Consider the following 14,609-nt stretch of genomic DNA (forward strand, 5'->3'; position numbering starts at 1 on the left):
CCATGGGCAGAAAGGGAAGAAGGCCCCGTTCCTCCCAGCTTACAGCTATTCCTGGGGCTCTTGGCTTCTTCTCAGGAGGGGCATTACATTTGAGAGTCTAGGTGGGAGCAGATGGCAAGTGCAGAAATGACACCACGATGCCTTTATCTCCTGGGGTGCATCATTTTCAGGTGGGGCACATACCAGGCAGGAAACTTTTGTTCCTGGGCCCAATTCCTCTCCCTGATAGAAATCCATCTGCAGGGTTGATTTATTATTTGGCAGGTCGTCTGAAGCCCTACACTGGGCATTTTCCCCAAGCCAAAAAGAGCATCTGGTGGCTAGACCAGAAAGTTCTGTGTGTCCACCTGGCATGTGTATTCATCCTCATGGCATGTGCCAGGCCGGGGGCTGCAGCCTGCTCTTAGGTCCTGTCCTCCACTGTCCCTGGGGACCTCTATGAGCCTTGGCAGATCTCAGGTGCCATGAGCTATCTAGACATCCCCCCTCCTCCTTCTAGGGACTCAGGCTTGGCCACAAGGACCAGGCTGTAGGATGGACCCCACTAACCTGCCTAGGCTGGAGCCTCAGTTCCAACTGCTAACCATCAGTGACCAGCAGCCAGCAGGCCATGCTCCTGGTGCTAAATAATGGTAGAAAGACAGCTGTCTCCAGGGCGCCATGGGAACCAACCAGCCACGAGAGAATAACAGTGGTCACTCTCCACTGAGCTCTTCCAGCCAAGCACAGGGCCCAAGTACCTCACAGGCCTTGGTTGGGTTGGGTTTCTTTCTGAGGCAGGGTTTCACTGCTTTGCTCAGGCTGGCCTCAAATTTGCAATCCTCCTGCCTCAGCCTGCCCAATGCTGGGTTCTAGGCACGTACTACCAAGCCATACACAGCTGGGAACTTCCATTTTTAACAAGGACCCTGGGTAATTCTGAGGGGGGGGGTCCTAAAGATTTAAACATACCCCCTTCTCCACCCAGGAATCCTCCTAGACCACTAGAATTTCTGTGGCAGGATGGGAGGCCCAAGCAGAAACTGCTGGCCTAAATAAGGTAGCACTCCTGCTGCAGTACAGATGTGCAGTGTGGCTGGGTTCAGGGCTGGGCCTGGAGATAGGTGCCCACCCTCTGCACCCAGCACAGCGGCAAGGCCCCCTGGGGACAGGAAGGGGTGGGAGCCGACGGACAGTACCTTACAGTCGCACTTGTGCTTCAACTCCTGCATGTCTCTCCCCCCAACTCTTAAAGCCAAGATGTCTCTCTTAGTTCGGGCGCATCTCTCCTTTAGCCTAGTCAGGTCTGGAGAAAGCTGGAGCCCCCAAGCGGCCAGGCAGAAGGAGAGCAGGTGAGAGGAGCAGCCAGGGCAGGGAGGAAACAAAACACAGACAACAGGGGAAAAAGGACACTCAGGTCAAGTGGCAGACGGATAATCGGGCAAGCAGGATGTGGCATCCTGGGCCCACGCAGCAGTCAGCATAGGTCCGGCTGGAATGAACTCCAGCAGTTCCACCCCAGTGGGCCAGGCAGCCATGGGTTGGGCCTCTGCCACTGAGAATCACAGTTGCTAAGGAACAGAGTGGGAAGGAGGTAGAGCATGGGGCTCCTTGCTCTGGGGAAAGGAAACAATGCTCTGAAGTTAAGGATCATGTTTTCTCATCCCAGCCCAGCATCAAACTTGCAATAAGAGGTTCTTGGTGTACTTGTGAGATAGAAGGCTGGCAGTGAATTAATGGATGGATGGATGGATGGATGGATGGATAAAATGGCTGGCTGGCTGGCTGGCTGGCTGGCTGGATGGATGGATGATAGTGGGGTGGGTAAATGTATAGGTGGATAGATGGGTGGATGGGTGGATTGGTGGGTAGGTGATGGATGGATAGGTGAATAGATGGGTGGGTGGTTAAATGGGTGGCTGAGTAAATGGGTGGGTGGGTGGGTGGATGGATGGATGGGATGGGTAGATAGATAGGTAGATGGGTAGATAGATAGGTAGATGGGTGGGTAGACAGGTGGATGGATGGGTGAATGGGTGAGTGGATGGATAAATAGATAAGTGTACGGGTGATGGATGGATGAATATTCACAGGCAAATAGTTAACACCTAGCTCCCCAGGAATAGGAGGCTGCTTTGTGTATTTCGTGCTAGAAGTCCTCCACCCCCACCTGGGACAATGTCAAACTACCAGAGTGCCATCTCTGAGCATGGACCTGTACTTAGCTGGTTGCTGAGTGCTTGGGAGCTAACATGAGCTGGCTCCAGTGCACCACTGAGGGGGTGAACTAATGAAGGTGGTTGTATGGAAGGATAGATGGCTTACAGACTCTCGGGAGTGTGGATGGACACAAGGAAAGACAAACGTTTACATGCATATGTTGTGTGCGGAACGCCACCCAGACGACTAAACTAAGTACCACTGTTCAAGACACTGACAAGGAAAGTGATCAAGAATTTGAGCCATGCAATCAAGTCACAGTTCCCGGCACGTGGAAAATTCTCTTTCTCTCTCTGAGGCACAGCTTCTTTGCTGGTATAAAGTGGCTGAAAGAAGAGTGACTTCATAGGGATGCTGAGCAAACTGAGTAGATGCTACATATAAAACTCAGAGCTTAGTAAGTCCTCAAAGAAAGGAAGCAATTACTGTACTGCCTTTTTAAGTTACAGGTACTCCGATTTATGAATTGGATGGATGTTAGATGAATGGATAGGTTGGTAAATGGGTGATAAATGGATAGATGGGCAGATAGATTATGTATGTTTTAGTCAATATGTGATGTTCAGTTCTGACACTACCATATACTGGCCACGTAATCCCAATCACACAATTTGACCTCTCTGATCTTTTCTCATCAGTTCCTGATCAATAAAATAAGAAGCTCCGTGCCTGTCATTAACACAGACCACGCTCAGGTATTGGAAATGAATCAGATTCTTTGTTGGGTAAAGAGTGGTGCTGGATGGGGTCCTGAGAATAAGTAGACCTTGGGTAAAGAGGAAGTGAGGTCTGTTCTGCCACGGATAGCTCGACAAAATTAACCATAAAGATCTTAGCTTCTCTCAACACTAGAAGTACAAGGAAACATTAGGGCCACAGGTCATTTGCTGAGCCAGCCAGACTGTGGCAGAGACCAATGCAGGCATTTCTATAAGGAGCACCACCCCAGCTCTTGCCCCCAGTCAATGACCTTGGTTATGAAGAAGCCACCGAGCAGAGAGCAGAGGGATTCACTGCAGCCCACCCCACACCTGGGAACAATCTCCCACTGACCTGAGTGCCTAACAGCAAGACCACCTAAGGACCAATAGGACTTGGCAGTATTTATATTACATGCATCAGGTGCTTTTAAGACAGTCCCTCTGCAGAGCTGCCAATCACTTTCTGGCTAGAACTCACCCACCCAGAGCTGGGCCTTCTGGGCCCCTGAGGGAGAGGCTCCATTAGCTGTCTCACCACTGGGTAGGAGTCAGGACCATAGTCCAGACTCAACAGACAGGACACAGCACTCCCCCTAGTTGCCTGGTGGCCCATAACACACAAAACATACAACACACACATAGCCAAGCAGCAGTGGCTAAGCATGCAGCTTCAGCAATGCCAGACCACAGAGCAGGAGACCTGAGTGGCCCAGAAGGACAAAGTTCCCAGGCAGCGCTCAGCAGGGTCCCGGGCAGATGTGGGCAGCAGAGGAAAAGACCCTTGGGTACCATCCTGGCTCCCTGGGAGCTTGCTGCTCAGGAAGCAGGTAGGTGTTAGCAGTGAACAGATTTAAAAAAAATCCTTGTGTTAGTAATTCCAAGAACCTGGTTTATCTGCTAAGAGGAAGAGGCCAAAGCCAGAGCTCCAGTGGGAGGCAAGGGGAGGAGTGGTCCCCAGATTCTGTGGGCCTCTTGCGCCCCCTGGAGGCAGAAAGTGGATTAAACGGTAGGTAGCCAAGATGAGAGCTCAGGAGTCTGTGACTTCAGCTCATCCTCTACCAGATCCTGATGCCCCATGAATCTCCATTCTTTGACCCTCAGGATTCCCTCCTGGTCCCCAGCAGAAAGTCAGGGCCCGGTAGCCATCATAAGAGAAGAGGAGGGACCAGTGGAAGTTGAGAAATCAGGCCTAGGATTCAAGAATCCCCTGGTCACTGCTCCATGTGCAGAGGTGATGGTGGGGGCTAAAGGGCCATATCACCTTAGTGGCCCTTCCCAAGGCAGGGCCCTGCCCTGGCTTGTGCCCAGCGTGTCCTCCAGCCCCCCACACCTGGACAACCTCTCTGACTCTGGAGTCCAGCCCTGACTCACCTGACCCAGCCCTCTCCTCAGGCTGTATGGGAGAGCCCTGACCCCTGGCTGCCATGTGGTCAGACTGGCTGTGCTCACAGAAGTCTATTTTCTACATCCCCCCTCCCAGAGGTAGGTGGGAACCATCTGGCCTTCGGGCCATATAAGGCCCTCAAACTCATTTGGTCTGGCCCCTGCTAAGGCTACTAATTGTAGGCAGGACTTGAAATTCAACCAATCTAGGTGCTTTTTTCAGCGAATGAGGTTATAAATAAATGTCTAAATGGCCCTTGGCAGAAAAAAGGTTCCCCATCCCTGTGAAGCTGCATACCATAGAGGTCAGCTAAGCCCAGGACAGGGTATCCGGTCTTATGAATCTCCATTCCTACCTGAGGCATGACCCTGGCACATGGTAGGGTCCTAAGTGCTTCAGCACACAGTAGGGCGCTAAGTGCTTCGAAGACTTTCTGGGGGAGGAGCCAGGCTGTCATCAGGGAGGAGGAACCAGAGGGCTACCCAGGCTCATATGGCACTTGAGGGCACACACAGGAGGAGCTCCATTCCAGGCAGAAACACCAGGAATACCAAAGGCACAGGTGCCACTTTGAAAAACGCTGGGAGGCGGCAGCTCTGATGCGGCCTGTTTCCTGTCCAGGACAAGATGGCCCCCTGTGGTCTGAGGATTGGTCTGAGAACATGCTCCCTTGGGGCAGACAAACATAGCTCACGGCTGGACTCCCTGGAGTGTGAAGGTGATTCTGGGGTCCAACCTCAACCATGAACATCATAAGCCAGTAATGGCGTTTGCATAGCAATGGGAGAGCCAGGCACTGACTACAGGGTCACTACCTGATTTGGGGGATTGACTGGGATCACCTATTCCTCTCTTGCCACACACTGCTGGAACCCACTCCCAGTTGCTGGCCCCAAACGTGTCCAGACCTTGAGAGATGCTCTTGGCTCCCTTACCTTGGGCTGGAAGGAGCCCCGGTGCTTGGCTGGCTCTGCCTCGGGTTTGGCCTCCTCCCCCGAGTCCTCGCTGTAGCTCTCAAACTCACTGGAGCTCCAGCCTAGGTCCTCAGGCTCCCGAGCCACCCCGTCACGGTGCACGTCCTCATACAGCAGACTCCTCTCTGCCCCTGCCGGCCAGGGACAGTCTGGTGAGCTCTGGGACCAAGTTGGGAATATGTGGGAAGAGGAGGAAGGAAGCAAGGATGTGGCCAGCAAGTGGGGCCCTGGCTCTGAAACTCAGTTCGATAAAAACAGAGGCCATGTCAGTACACCCTCCAGGGTGATGGGAAAGTGGAAGAAAACGGGAGAAAGCCCCAAAACTTGAGTCCAATCATTTCCTTCACCCTCAGGATCCAGCAATCACTCCCTCAGGCCCCTGTGGGTCAAGCCCAGGCTGGAGACCTTGGCATCCTCAGGTTGTCATGGTGATTGGTGAGGCATCCTTGAGATGGCAAAGAAAGAGCTGGCTATCCAGCCATGCCACTCCACAGGGTCCCTCATCCCCAACCTAAGCGCCCCTGTGACCCAGGCAGGGCCCAGTAGGGGGGGTGCACCTGGCCCAGAGAGTCCAGGAGCAGTCCTTATTCTTCCAAAGCCCCTCTGGGCAAGCCTGGGGCAGAAACTATGAGCACAAATAGCTAAGGATCCCCCCACCCAGGAGGGAAAGAGCCAGCCAGAGCATTCTTGGGGTGCTTGTGAAGTCAGGTGGGAGAGATGGTCCAGTGGACAGAGTTCCAGCCTGTGTTGGTTCAGCACAGGAAAGCTGGTGCCATGCCACTCAGCACCCCAACATCAACCCTCCTGTGCTCTGGAGAGGAGCCACAGTCTAGAAAGGGAGCCTGAAGACAGAAAGTTTGTGTCAGCACCAAGGAAAGGGGGCACACCTCCTCTGGGGAGCACTGCTAGGGAGCACCAAGGGCTGGCTGTGTGAGTGGGAGAAGAAGGGGGACTAGGGGTGCTGGGAGAGAGGCATGAAAATGAGATACAGATGCAAAGGCGCTACAAACGAGCCTGACCCACGGCCAGGGTCCAGCAAGAGTGGCCAGTCACATGTGGTCCCCCGTGGGGCGGGGTGAGGACAGTCTCCAGAGGGGACCTAGAGGCTATTTTTAATGAAGCAAAGATAATAGTGACTAATGTCTGCAGAGACGAAGCCATGCTGGCACACAGGCTGTGACCTTTCAAAAGCTGGGGGTAGGGCTCGAGTGGGAGAGTGCTCGCGTGCCTGGCAAGTGTGAGGCCCTAGGTTCAATCCCTTCAAACGGTAAAAAAAGAAAAAGCACATTAGACTCGCTATCTCACTTCTAGAGTGGGGGTGGGGGTGGGGGCGGGCGTGAGTCATGAGTGAAAAGCGGAGTCCAGATCTTGGAGATGGCCCATGCATGAGGTAGAAACCCACGGCCCAGGGGACCCCTCCACCTGCAGTACAACACCTCCCCCCACTCCCAGCTCAGAGACAAGCTGCCGCAAGGTCACCCCTCCTGTGAAGCAAGTGGGAAAACAAGGCCCAGAGGAGACATGGGTTGGCCACAGGGACCAGGGAGCAGGGCCAGCGTTCCCTCATTTCCTAGTTTGGATAATGAGGCCCTGACACCCCAATGTGATGTTTTAAAGTAGATTGCATGGCTCAGCATATGACAGGTGGCACACACCTGTAATCCCAGAACTCAGCCCCTAAGGTCCAGGAGAAGCAAGAGTTCAAGGACAGGACAGGCAATGGTGGCTCATGTCCATAATCCTAGCTACCCCGGAGACTGAGCTGTGAGGAGGAGGATTTGAAGCTAGCCCCAGCAGAACAGTCCATGAGACTCTTCTTTCCAATTAACTAGCAAAAACAAAAACAAAAACAAGCAAGCAAGCCTCAGGTGACTAACCCCTAGAATCCTAGCTATTCAGGAGACTGAGATCTAAGGATCATGGTTCAAAGCCAGTCTGGACAGGAAGGTCTCTTAACTCATTAACCACCAGAAAACCAGAAGTGGTGCTGTGGCTCAAAGTGATAGAACACTAGCTTTCAGCAAAGACAGCTCAGGGACAGAAAGGGACAGAGCCTAGGTTCTGAGTTCCTCTGAGTTCAAGGCCTATGATAGACCAAAAAAAAAACCTACGCACACACGTGCATAGGTATGTGATGAGGGGCACCTGATCTAACCAGGGCCAGCTGACCTCTCTGACACCTGGTAACACCCCTCATTCCTCTTCTCTGGGATCAACAGTGTTCACCAACCACCCTCCCCCCCCCAGTCCTCTCCATAACCACACCTCCAGCCTCTCCGACCCTACTTTGTGCTTAGCCTGGGGCGGAGCACAGACTCTCCCCTGTGTCCTCTTCCTCAGTGGCTCTGGAAGCCTGGGCAGCACCTCTTCTTGCAGGAGGAGAGGTGACTGTCCCCTCCTTAGGGTTCAATGGATGAGGCACTGTCCTAACCAGGACCTTACCCTGCCCAGCCCGTGCCTGAGCCTGCATCCAGACTCCAAGGGGATGACCACGGGGGCACGTGAGGCAAGAAGGGAGCACTGGGCTGGGTGGGGAATGGGATCCCACCCCGCACCACCTCAGGGGCGGGGAGCATGGTGGAGCCATACCGGGCTGATGGGCATCTGGGCTCTCGCAAGGAACGTCGTCATAAATCACATCCTCTTCCAGGGCCGGGAAAGTGAAGCGATCGACTAGCAGGAAGCAAGGGGAGAGAGAGAAAGAGGACCGCAGGGGCTGGGACCAGCTGTGGCTTCCGGAGCCCCATCCTGAGCCTCCGCCTCCACAGGGACACAGCCCGGAGCCACCACGCTGTTCCCCAGGTCTTCTGGCCTCCAGCCTCTCCAAAGTGGCCTCCAGGCATACCGCAGGCCTGAGCCCAGGCTGTGGTACCGGCCTGGGGCATGAGACAGCCACACACCTGTGTCCGGGGCCAGCTCCTCCCTGCTGGGTTTCAGAACCCCATAACTTGGGGTTTCTGGTGATAAGTCAAGGTGCCCCGCTGCCCTAGTGGGTCCTTTCCTCCAGCCTGCAGCCCCCCAAGAGTCACCAGAGTCGCTCTGATCCCTCTCATCCTCCTACCATGACATGTGCCTCTCCAAACAGCTCCAGATCCATCAGTAACTCAGCTTTTTGTGTTGCTTTCTTTTTTTTGTTTGTTTTGTTTTGTTTTCATACCGGTACTGGGGCTTGAACCATAGACCTAGCACTGTCCTTTAGCCTCTTCACTCAAGGCTAATGCTCTACCACTTGAACACAGCTCCTTTTCGGGCTTTGTTTTGTTTTGTTTTTTGCTGGTTAATTAAAGGTATGAGTCTCACAGACTTTCCTGTCCTCTCCTGGATGGGGGGTGGCAGCCCCCTCCAGCTCCTTCCAACTTGTCACCCCAGTGAGGCTCTGAAATGTGCCCACATCCCTTGCCTTCTGTGGAAGGAATGGGGAAATGGCAGCCCCTCCTTGCCCTCTGCACCCATCACCTGCTGCTCCCCCGAGTATGAGGGTGACACCTCAGTCCACAGCTTGTGCACCATTTGCAGTGCTCTTTCCTGACTGCATGGGGCTTGCTCGCCTTTCTTCCCCACAGGGACCTCGGCCCTGTCAGCTGCCCCAGCTGGGCCTATCTGAATCCCTGGTTTGAGGAACCTATGATGGCGACAGCCCTGGCCACTTCCAGATCACTGCTCTTGTGGGTACTGGGCAGTCCACCACTAAGTGGCCACCAGGCCATGGCAGCCCCTGCCATGAGGCTGTCCCCTGGGCTCTGAAGATCCCACACCATCTCTCAGCTTAGAGGAGGCTCTGCCCAAGGGGTGTGGTGGGCAGGGGGTGAGGAGGACTTACTGCGGCGAGAGCTCTTCCTCTTCCAACTGGTGTGGCGGACCCCAGAGAAAGCTGCATCCACAGCAACGCCATTGCTCAGAACAGCAGGGCCCCTGCAGGCAAGAGAGAGGACACCACTAGGCCGCCTGGAGCAAGGACCACATAGGGTCAGAATACTGGGGAGAGGCCCACAGCCAGCATGGATCCCTTCCGTTCCTCCTCTGTGAGTGTGTGAGAGTGTGTGTGTGTGTGTGTGTGTGTGTGTGTGTGCGTGCACGCTTGAACACAGTGTCACGAGCTACAACCCCTCTTGCAATTTTTTACAAGTGGACTGGAGGTAAGAGTCACATAGCCTTTCCTGCCCAGGCTGACTTTGATCCTCAGACCTCAGCCTCCTGAGTAGCTGGGATTACAGGCATGACCACTAGCACCCGGCCGGTTCCTCCTCTTTAGCAGGCTCAGAATGAGAGAATAAGAGGTGCTGAGATCACAGTGCTACTCACCAAGTCCTTGTCAAGAACCACATCTCCTCCCCACCCTTCCAGGCAGACCCACAAGTGAGCTGGGCTGGGGCACCCTTGCCTGATGCAGGACACAGTGCATCCACAGGAGGGAGACCTGAACCCCCACACACTTGAGGACAGGCCAGACACCAGCAAGCTGGCACCACTTGAGAAAACCAGATAAGCACCCAGGAAAGAGCAGAGAATCTTGGCCACAGCTACCTGGACCAAGTGGACTGGGCAAACAGGTCCAGAGGGGTCCTGGGTATGCTGTGTGGGCAGGGAACCCTGGCTCAGGGGCCCTACAGCCCCAGATTGGCGGTAAGAATTCCAGACAGACCCAGATTGGAAACACCCTAAACCATCACTGGCCCTCACCAGTCTCCACATTCAAGAACCGCCTGGGACACCTTTTTTTTTTAAGTCTAAGCTCAGAATTGAAGATTACTCATGCCAACCTAGGGGTAGAAAGGGGCTTTAGATCACCCAGGCCAATGGTCACCATTAGCCAAGGGATGGAGTGGGCCATCCAGACACCTGAGCCCTTCCTCAAGGGGTGGGAAACCAGAGCAAGGCAGAGGAGACCGGGAAGGGGGTAGGGAGAGGATGGAACGCATGCCAAATGGGCCTTCCTCTCAAGGTCGGTTCTGCTTGTCCCATCCCCAGACTGGAGCGACAGACAACATCCCCAGGCAAGGGATCAGAGTTCATGGGAGGAGAAGGGTGCTCAAGGTGAGCCTGCAGGGGACCATGAGGAGACATGAGGCTGGGGTTCCTGCAGCCCCACCCAGCCTGGCCTCCTCCATGGATGCCCTGTGAGCAAACACTCCCAGAGCCTTCTCAGAACTCCAGGTAATAGAAGCCATAAGCAGTATTGAGAGGCCAATTACCACAGCTTTATCTCAGCTTCCTGTACCTTGCAGCTGGCACAGGGAAGCAGGATGGGCACTCAGGTTACCCAGTGGGGTTTGCCAGATGGGGCCAAGGATGTGCAGAGGGAGCCGAAGCTCGACTAGAAATAGGCTGGCAGAGACCCCTGGGAGGCCAGCCCTGCTGTCAGCCCATCACAGCTCAGTACGCCAGAAGGGTGTGTCGCTGGCCCACCCCGACAAAGCCTGAGTGTCCCACTCATTCTTCCTGGGACCTATGCCACAGGAGCTGCCTCACGTCTGTGGCCCCTGGTACATAGTGACAATTAGGAACACTGGTTCCCTAGCTAAAGCCTCATACCTCCACCCTCACACACACCTCAGAGCACAGAGAAGCCCACCCTTCCCATCTCCACACTCTCCGTGAGCTTCTGTGGGCAGAAAATGCCAGAAGATGCAGGTGGGAATGAGGAGAAGGCTTGAGCACAACATTCGGTTGGTGCAGAAAGGACCCGAGGTATCAAAGCCAGCTGCACAACTAAAAGGCACAGACCAGGGGCCTGCAATGGTTCAGGGAGAGGCCTGCACAGGCTCAGGGAGGGGCCTGCACTGGCTTCACTGTGCACCGAGACTCAGGGCACAGGTGGAAGTGGGCACAGGTAGATGTGAACACACACATCTACATACTACAGCCAACACATCTGGTTGAAACCTTGGCTCAGCTAAGGCTGCGTGCACCAGGACCAATCATGAAATATGGAGCCATGCAATCATTACTTCTAGCCAGGCAGCCATGGCTCACACCTGTAATCCCAACTGCTCACCAGGCTGGGATCTGAGGATCGAGGTTCAAAACTAGTTCAGGCAGACTCATCTGTGAGACTCGTATCTCCAATTAATTTAAAAAAAAAGTCACAAGTAGAGGTATGGCTCAAGTGGTAGAGCATCAGCCTTAAGCCAAACAGCTAAGGACCACACCCAGACCTTGAGTTTAAGCCTTAGGACCGGTACAAATAATAATAATAATAATAATAATAATAATAATAATGGTTTCTAGTGAGATAATGTACATGGCACTCCTTTGGGCCTCTGTTTCCATGTCTTTGAAATGGGCAGTGACTGCTGTCTCTTGCGGTGCTAGGGAAAAGCTGGGGAAAATGGTAGGAGGTGTCCTTAACAACTCAAGTCAGCGCTCAGCTCCCCTATTCTTCCCTCTACTCTTCCTCTAGGCCATGCTCCTCACAGCCACACATCCACTTTCTGAGGACGTGGAAGGGGTGGAACCACACATCTGTGGGAACCCTGCCTTGCACCCCCCAGCACCCACATAGACAGGTGCCCCGGGGCTCCTCCTCTACGTGTGTGCACCAATCTACCTTCTGGCTCCAGGGGCACCAAGCCTGAAGATCAGACCCTGGACAGCCTCAGCAAGAACTAAGCAAGAAGCACATGGGAGCTGAGAATACAGATTCCCGTGGGAAAATGGTCCGCCTTGTAATTAAGAGGGAAAATTAGTGTACCGCCAAACGGCATGTGTAATAAAACCACGGCACTACAAAAGCTTTCACACACACACACTCTGGTGTGCGTGCAGCAGGAAAGTACACACACACAGCGGTCAAGACTGCTCTCAGCCCCCCATTTTCTGGGCTTCCCAGTCTTTCTACAATAAGCATGGCTTTTATAAAGACAAAGACACAGAGCGAGGGAACAATGCTTGAAGGTTCTCTTGGCCAAGGACTGGGTGGGACACAATGGTAAAATCAGTGCTCAGCATGTGTGAGAGGTTCCGTGTTCGATCTCCAGAATCATAAGAACAACAACCAAGCTGGGTGCTCATGCCTGTAATCCTAGCTACTCAGAAGGCTGAGATCTGAAGATCAAGGTTCAAAGCCAGCCTGGGCACTAAAGTCCATGAGACTCTTATCTCCAATTAACCACCAGAAAATGGTAAGTGGTGCTGTGGCTCAAGAGGTAAGGTGGTAGCCTTGAGCTGAAGAGCTCAGGGACAGTGCCCAGGCTCAGAGTTCTAGTCTCACAACTGACCAAAAAAAAAAAAAAAAAGGAAAAACAAAAAATTAGCCAGGTGCTGGTGGCTCACACCTGTAATTGTAGTGAAATACAGATACTGGACCTAAGCAAGGTCATCTTGCTCCACCCTCCTGTCCACAGCCATCTTAATGCTTGAATAGTTAACAGGGACAATTCACTCAATGCTGGGAACTATAGATGGGACATAGGCCATTCCTATAACTGCAGCTATGTTATAGAAACCACTACCCCTGTTGGATCCCAGTAAATCTCTACCCCTGGTTGTTCCCTGAGTTAATCTCTAACTACCCTCCTTGGTTAATTCATAGCTGGCATGTGTTGCTTCTGTGAACACGCTTCACTAACCCCCATGCCATGCATCAACTGCCTTGTTGCGGTTTTTGCCTTTAGAAGCCTCATGCTAACAACAACCAGGGCGGTAAGTTTGGAGGGGACATGTGTCCACTTGCAGTAGTTGGCTTTCTAATAAAGACTCTCGGTTCGACCTCTAAAAGTGTGGCTTCTCTACACCTCACAGAGCAAGTTCTCTATAACAGCATCTACTCAGGAGGCTGAGATCCGAGGATCAAGATTTGAAGCCAGCCCAGGCAGGAAAGTCCGTGAGACTTACTCCAATTTTCCAGAAAACAAAGCCAGAAGTGGCTCAAGTGATAGAGTGCCAGCCTGAACAAAAAGGCCAAGGGAGAGCACAAAGCCCTGAGTTCAAGCCCCAGTATCGGTGTGTGCATACACACACACAATTAATCAAGTGCTGGTTACTTATAATCCTAACGACTCAGAACGGAGACCAAGAAGATCATAGTTCAAAGCCAGCCTAGGCAGAACTGTGACACCCCATCTCCAATTAAACAGCAAAGAGACGTGGTCCAAGCGATAAAACAATAGCCAAGCAAGCAAGCAAGCCAAACAAACTTCAGGTCCTGAGTTCAAACTTTGGTATAATTTTTTTTTATGGGGCTTGAACTCTGGGCCCTACCCCTCGAGCCACAGCCCCACTTCCGGTTTTCTAGTGGTTAATTGGAGATAAGAGAATCAGTCCTTAGTGCCCAGGCTGGCTTTGAACCATAATCCTCAGGTGTCAGCCTCCTGGCTAGCTAAGATTACAGACATGAGCCACCACACCTGGCAGGTATAATTTATGAGCATGGAGTCCCTTGTGCCCTGGACTGACCTGCATGCTTTGGGGACAGTGAAAGCTAACAGCTCCCTACTAGACCCTGGACCTTTACAATCACCCTCCCAGTGGCTCAGATGACCCCACTCTATAGAGGCTGAGGCTGCACCTGTCCAGAGGGGTGGAACGGTGCCTGCCCTCTGAGTGTCCTGAGGATCTGTGCACAGTCAGTAATGCCCTTAGCACCAGCCTGATCAGCAGAGCCTACAGAGCCCAGACATGCACTCGCACACATCAAAACCAAAGCATGGGGCCCGGAATGTCAGCCCCAGGCCTAGACACCCCGTGTGCTGAGAGAAGGACAGTGGCAGGGAGCAGGAGTCCCAGCGTTCAGCAGAGTTAGGAGTCCAGGGTGCCGAGCAGGTCCCAGACACGCAGAGGGTTGGAGGGGAAGCAGAGCCTAGCACAGCACCTTCCTAGCACCGTGGGCAAGGAACTCCCCTCCCCATCAATCTGGAGCTGCAAAATGGCGCCATGGTAATTTCCCCCTTTGTGGGACCATCTCCTATTACTGCTGCGACAGATTATAGGAATAGAGACTGAAGACAGACATTTAGCCAGGAATGGTGGCATATGCCTATAATCCCAGAACTCAGGAGACTGAGACAGGAGAATCTTGATCCTTCCCACCCCCATCCCCGCGTTGTAGAGATCAAAAGACCTCACTGGCTGGCACCAGTGGCTCACACCTTGTAATCCTAGCTATTCAGGAGGCTGATATCTTAGAATCACAGTTCAAAGCCAGTCCAGGCAGACAAAAACTACAGGGATTCTTATTTCCGACTAACCAACAAAAAGCCAGAAAAGAGATGTGGCTTAAGTGGCAGGGCACCAGCCTTGAGTGATTAAGTTAATTAATGTGAGGCCCAGAGTTTAAGCCCCAGTACCAGCACAAAAATAAATAAATAAATAAATAAATAAATAAATAAATAAATAAATAAATAAAAAAAAGAC

The 14,609-nt window shown here is 53.0% G+C and overlaps 1 protein-coding gene across 2 annotated transcripts in view; it reads right to left on the minus strand.

Moving 5' to 3' along the window:
* The window catches only part of Arhgef10l (Rho guanine nucleotide exchange factor 10 like), a 103,381-nt gene that overhangs the window by 58,234 nt on the left and 30,538 nt on the right, over positions 1 to 14,609 (minus strand). The window contains exons 5-8 of one of the 2 annotated variants that reach the window (XM_090335716.1): positions 9,079 to 9,170; positions 7,848 to 7,931; positions 5,220 to 5,389; positions 1,179 to 1,295 (exon numbers count right to left, since the gene is read on the minus strand). In XM_090335716.1, the coding sequence (XP_090191842.1) occupies positions 1,179 to 1,295; positions 5,220 to 5,389; positions 7,848 to 7,931; positions 9,079 to 9,170 (463 nt within the window). Of the gene's footprint in view, positions 1 to 1,178; positions 1,296 to 5,219; positions 5,390 to 7,847; positions 7,932 to 9,078; positions 9,171 to 14,609 lie in introns of those variants that run through there. The other variant, XM_090335715.1, reaches the window with a different exon arrangement.

The sequence above is a fragment of the Megascapheus bottae genome, chromosome 6 (assembly GCF_031878675.1).
Source record: "Megascapheus bottae isolate mThoBot1 chromosome 6, mThoBot2.hap1, whole genome shotgun sequence".
In the NCBI taxonomy this organism is placed as follows: Eukaryota; Metazoa; Chordata; class Mammalia; order Rodentia; family Geomyidae; genus Megascapheus; species Megascapheus bottae.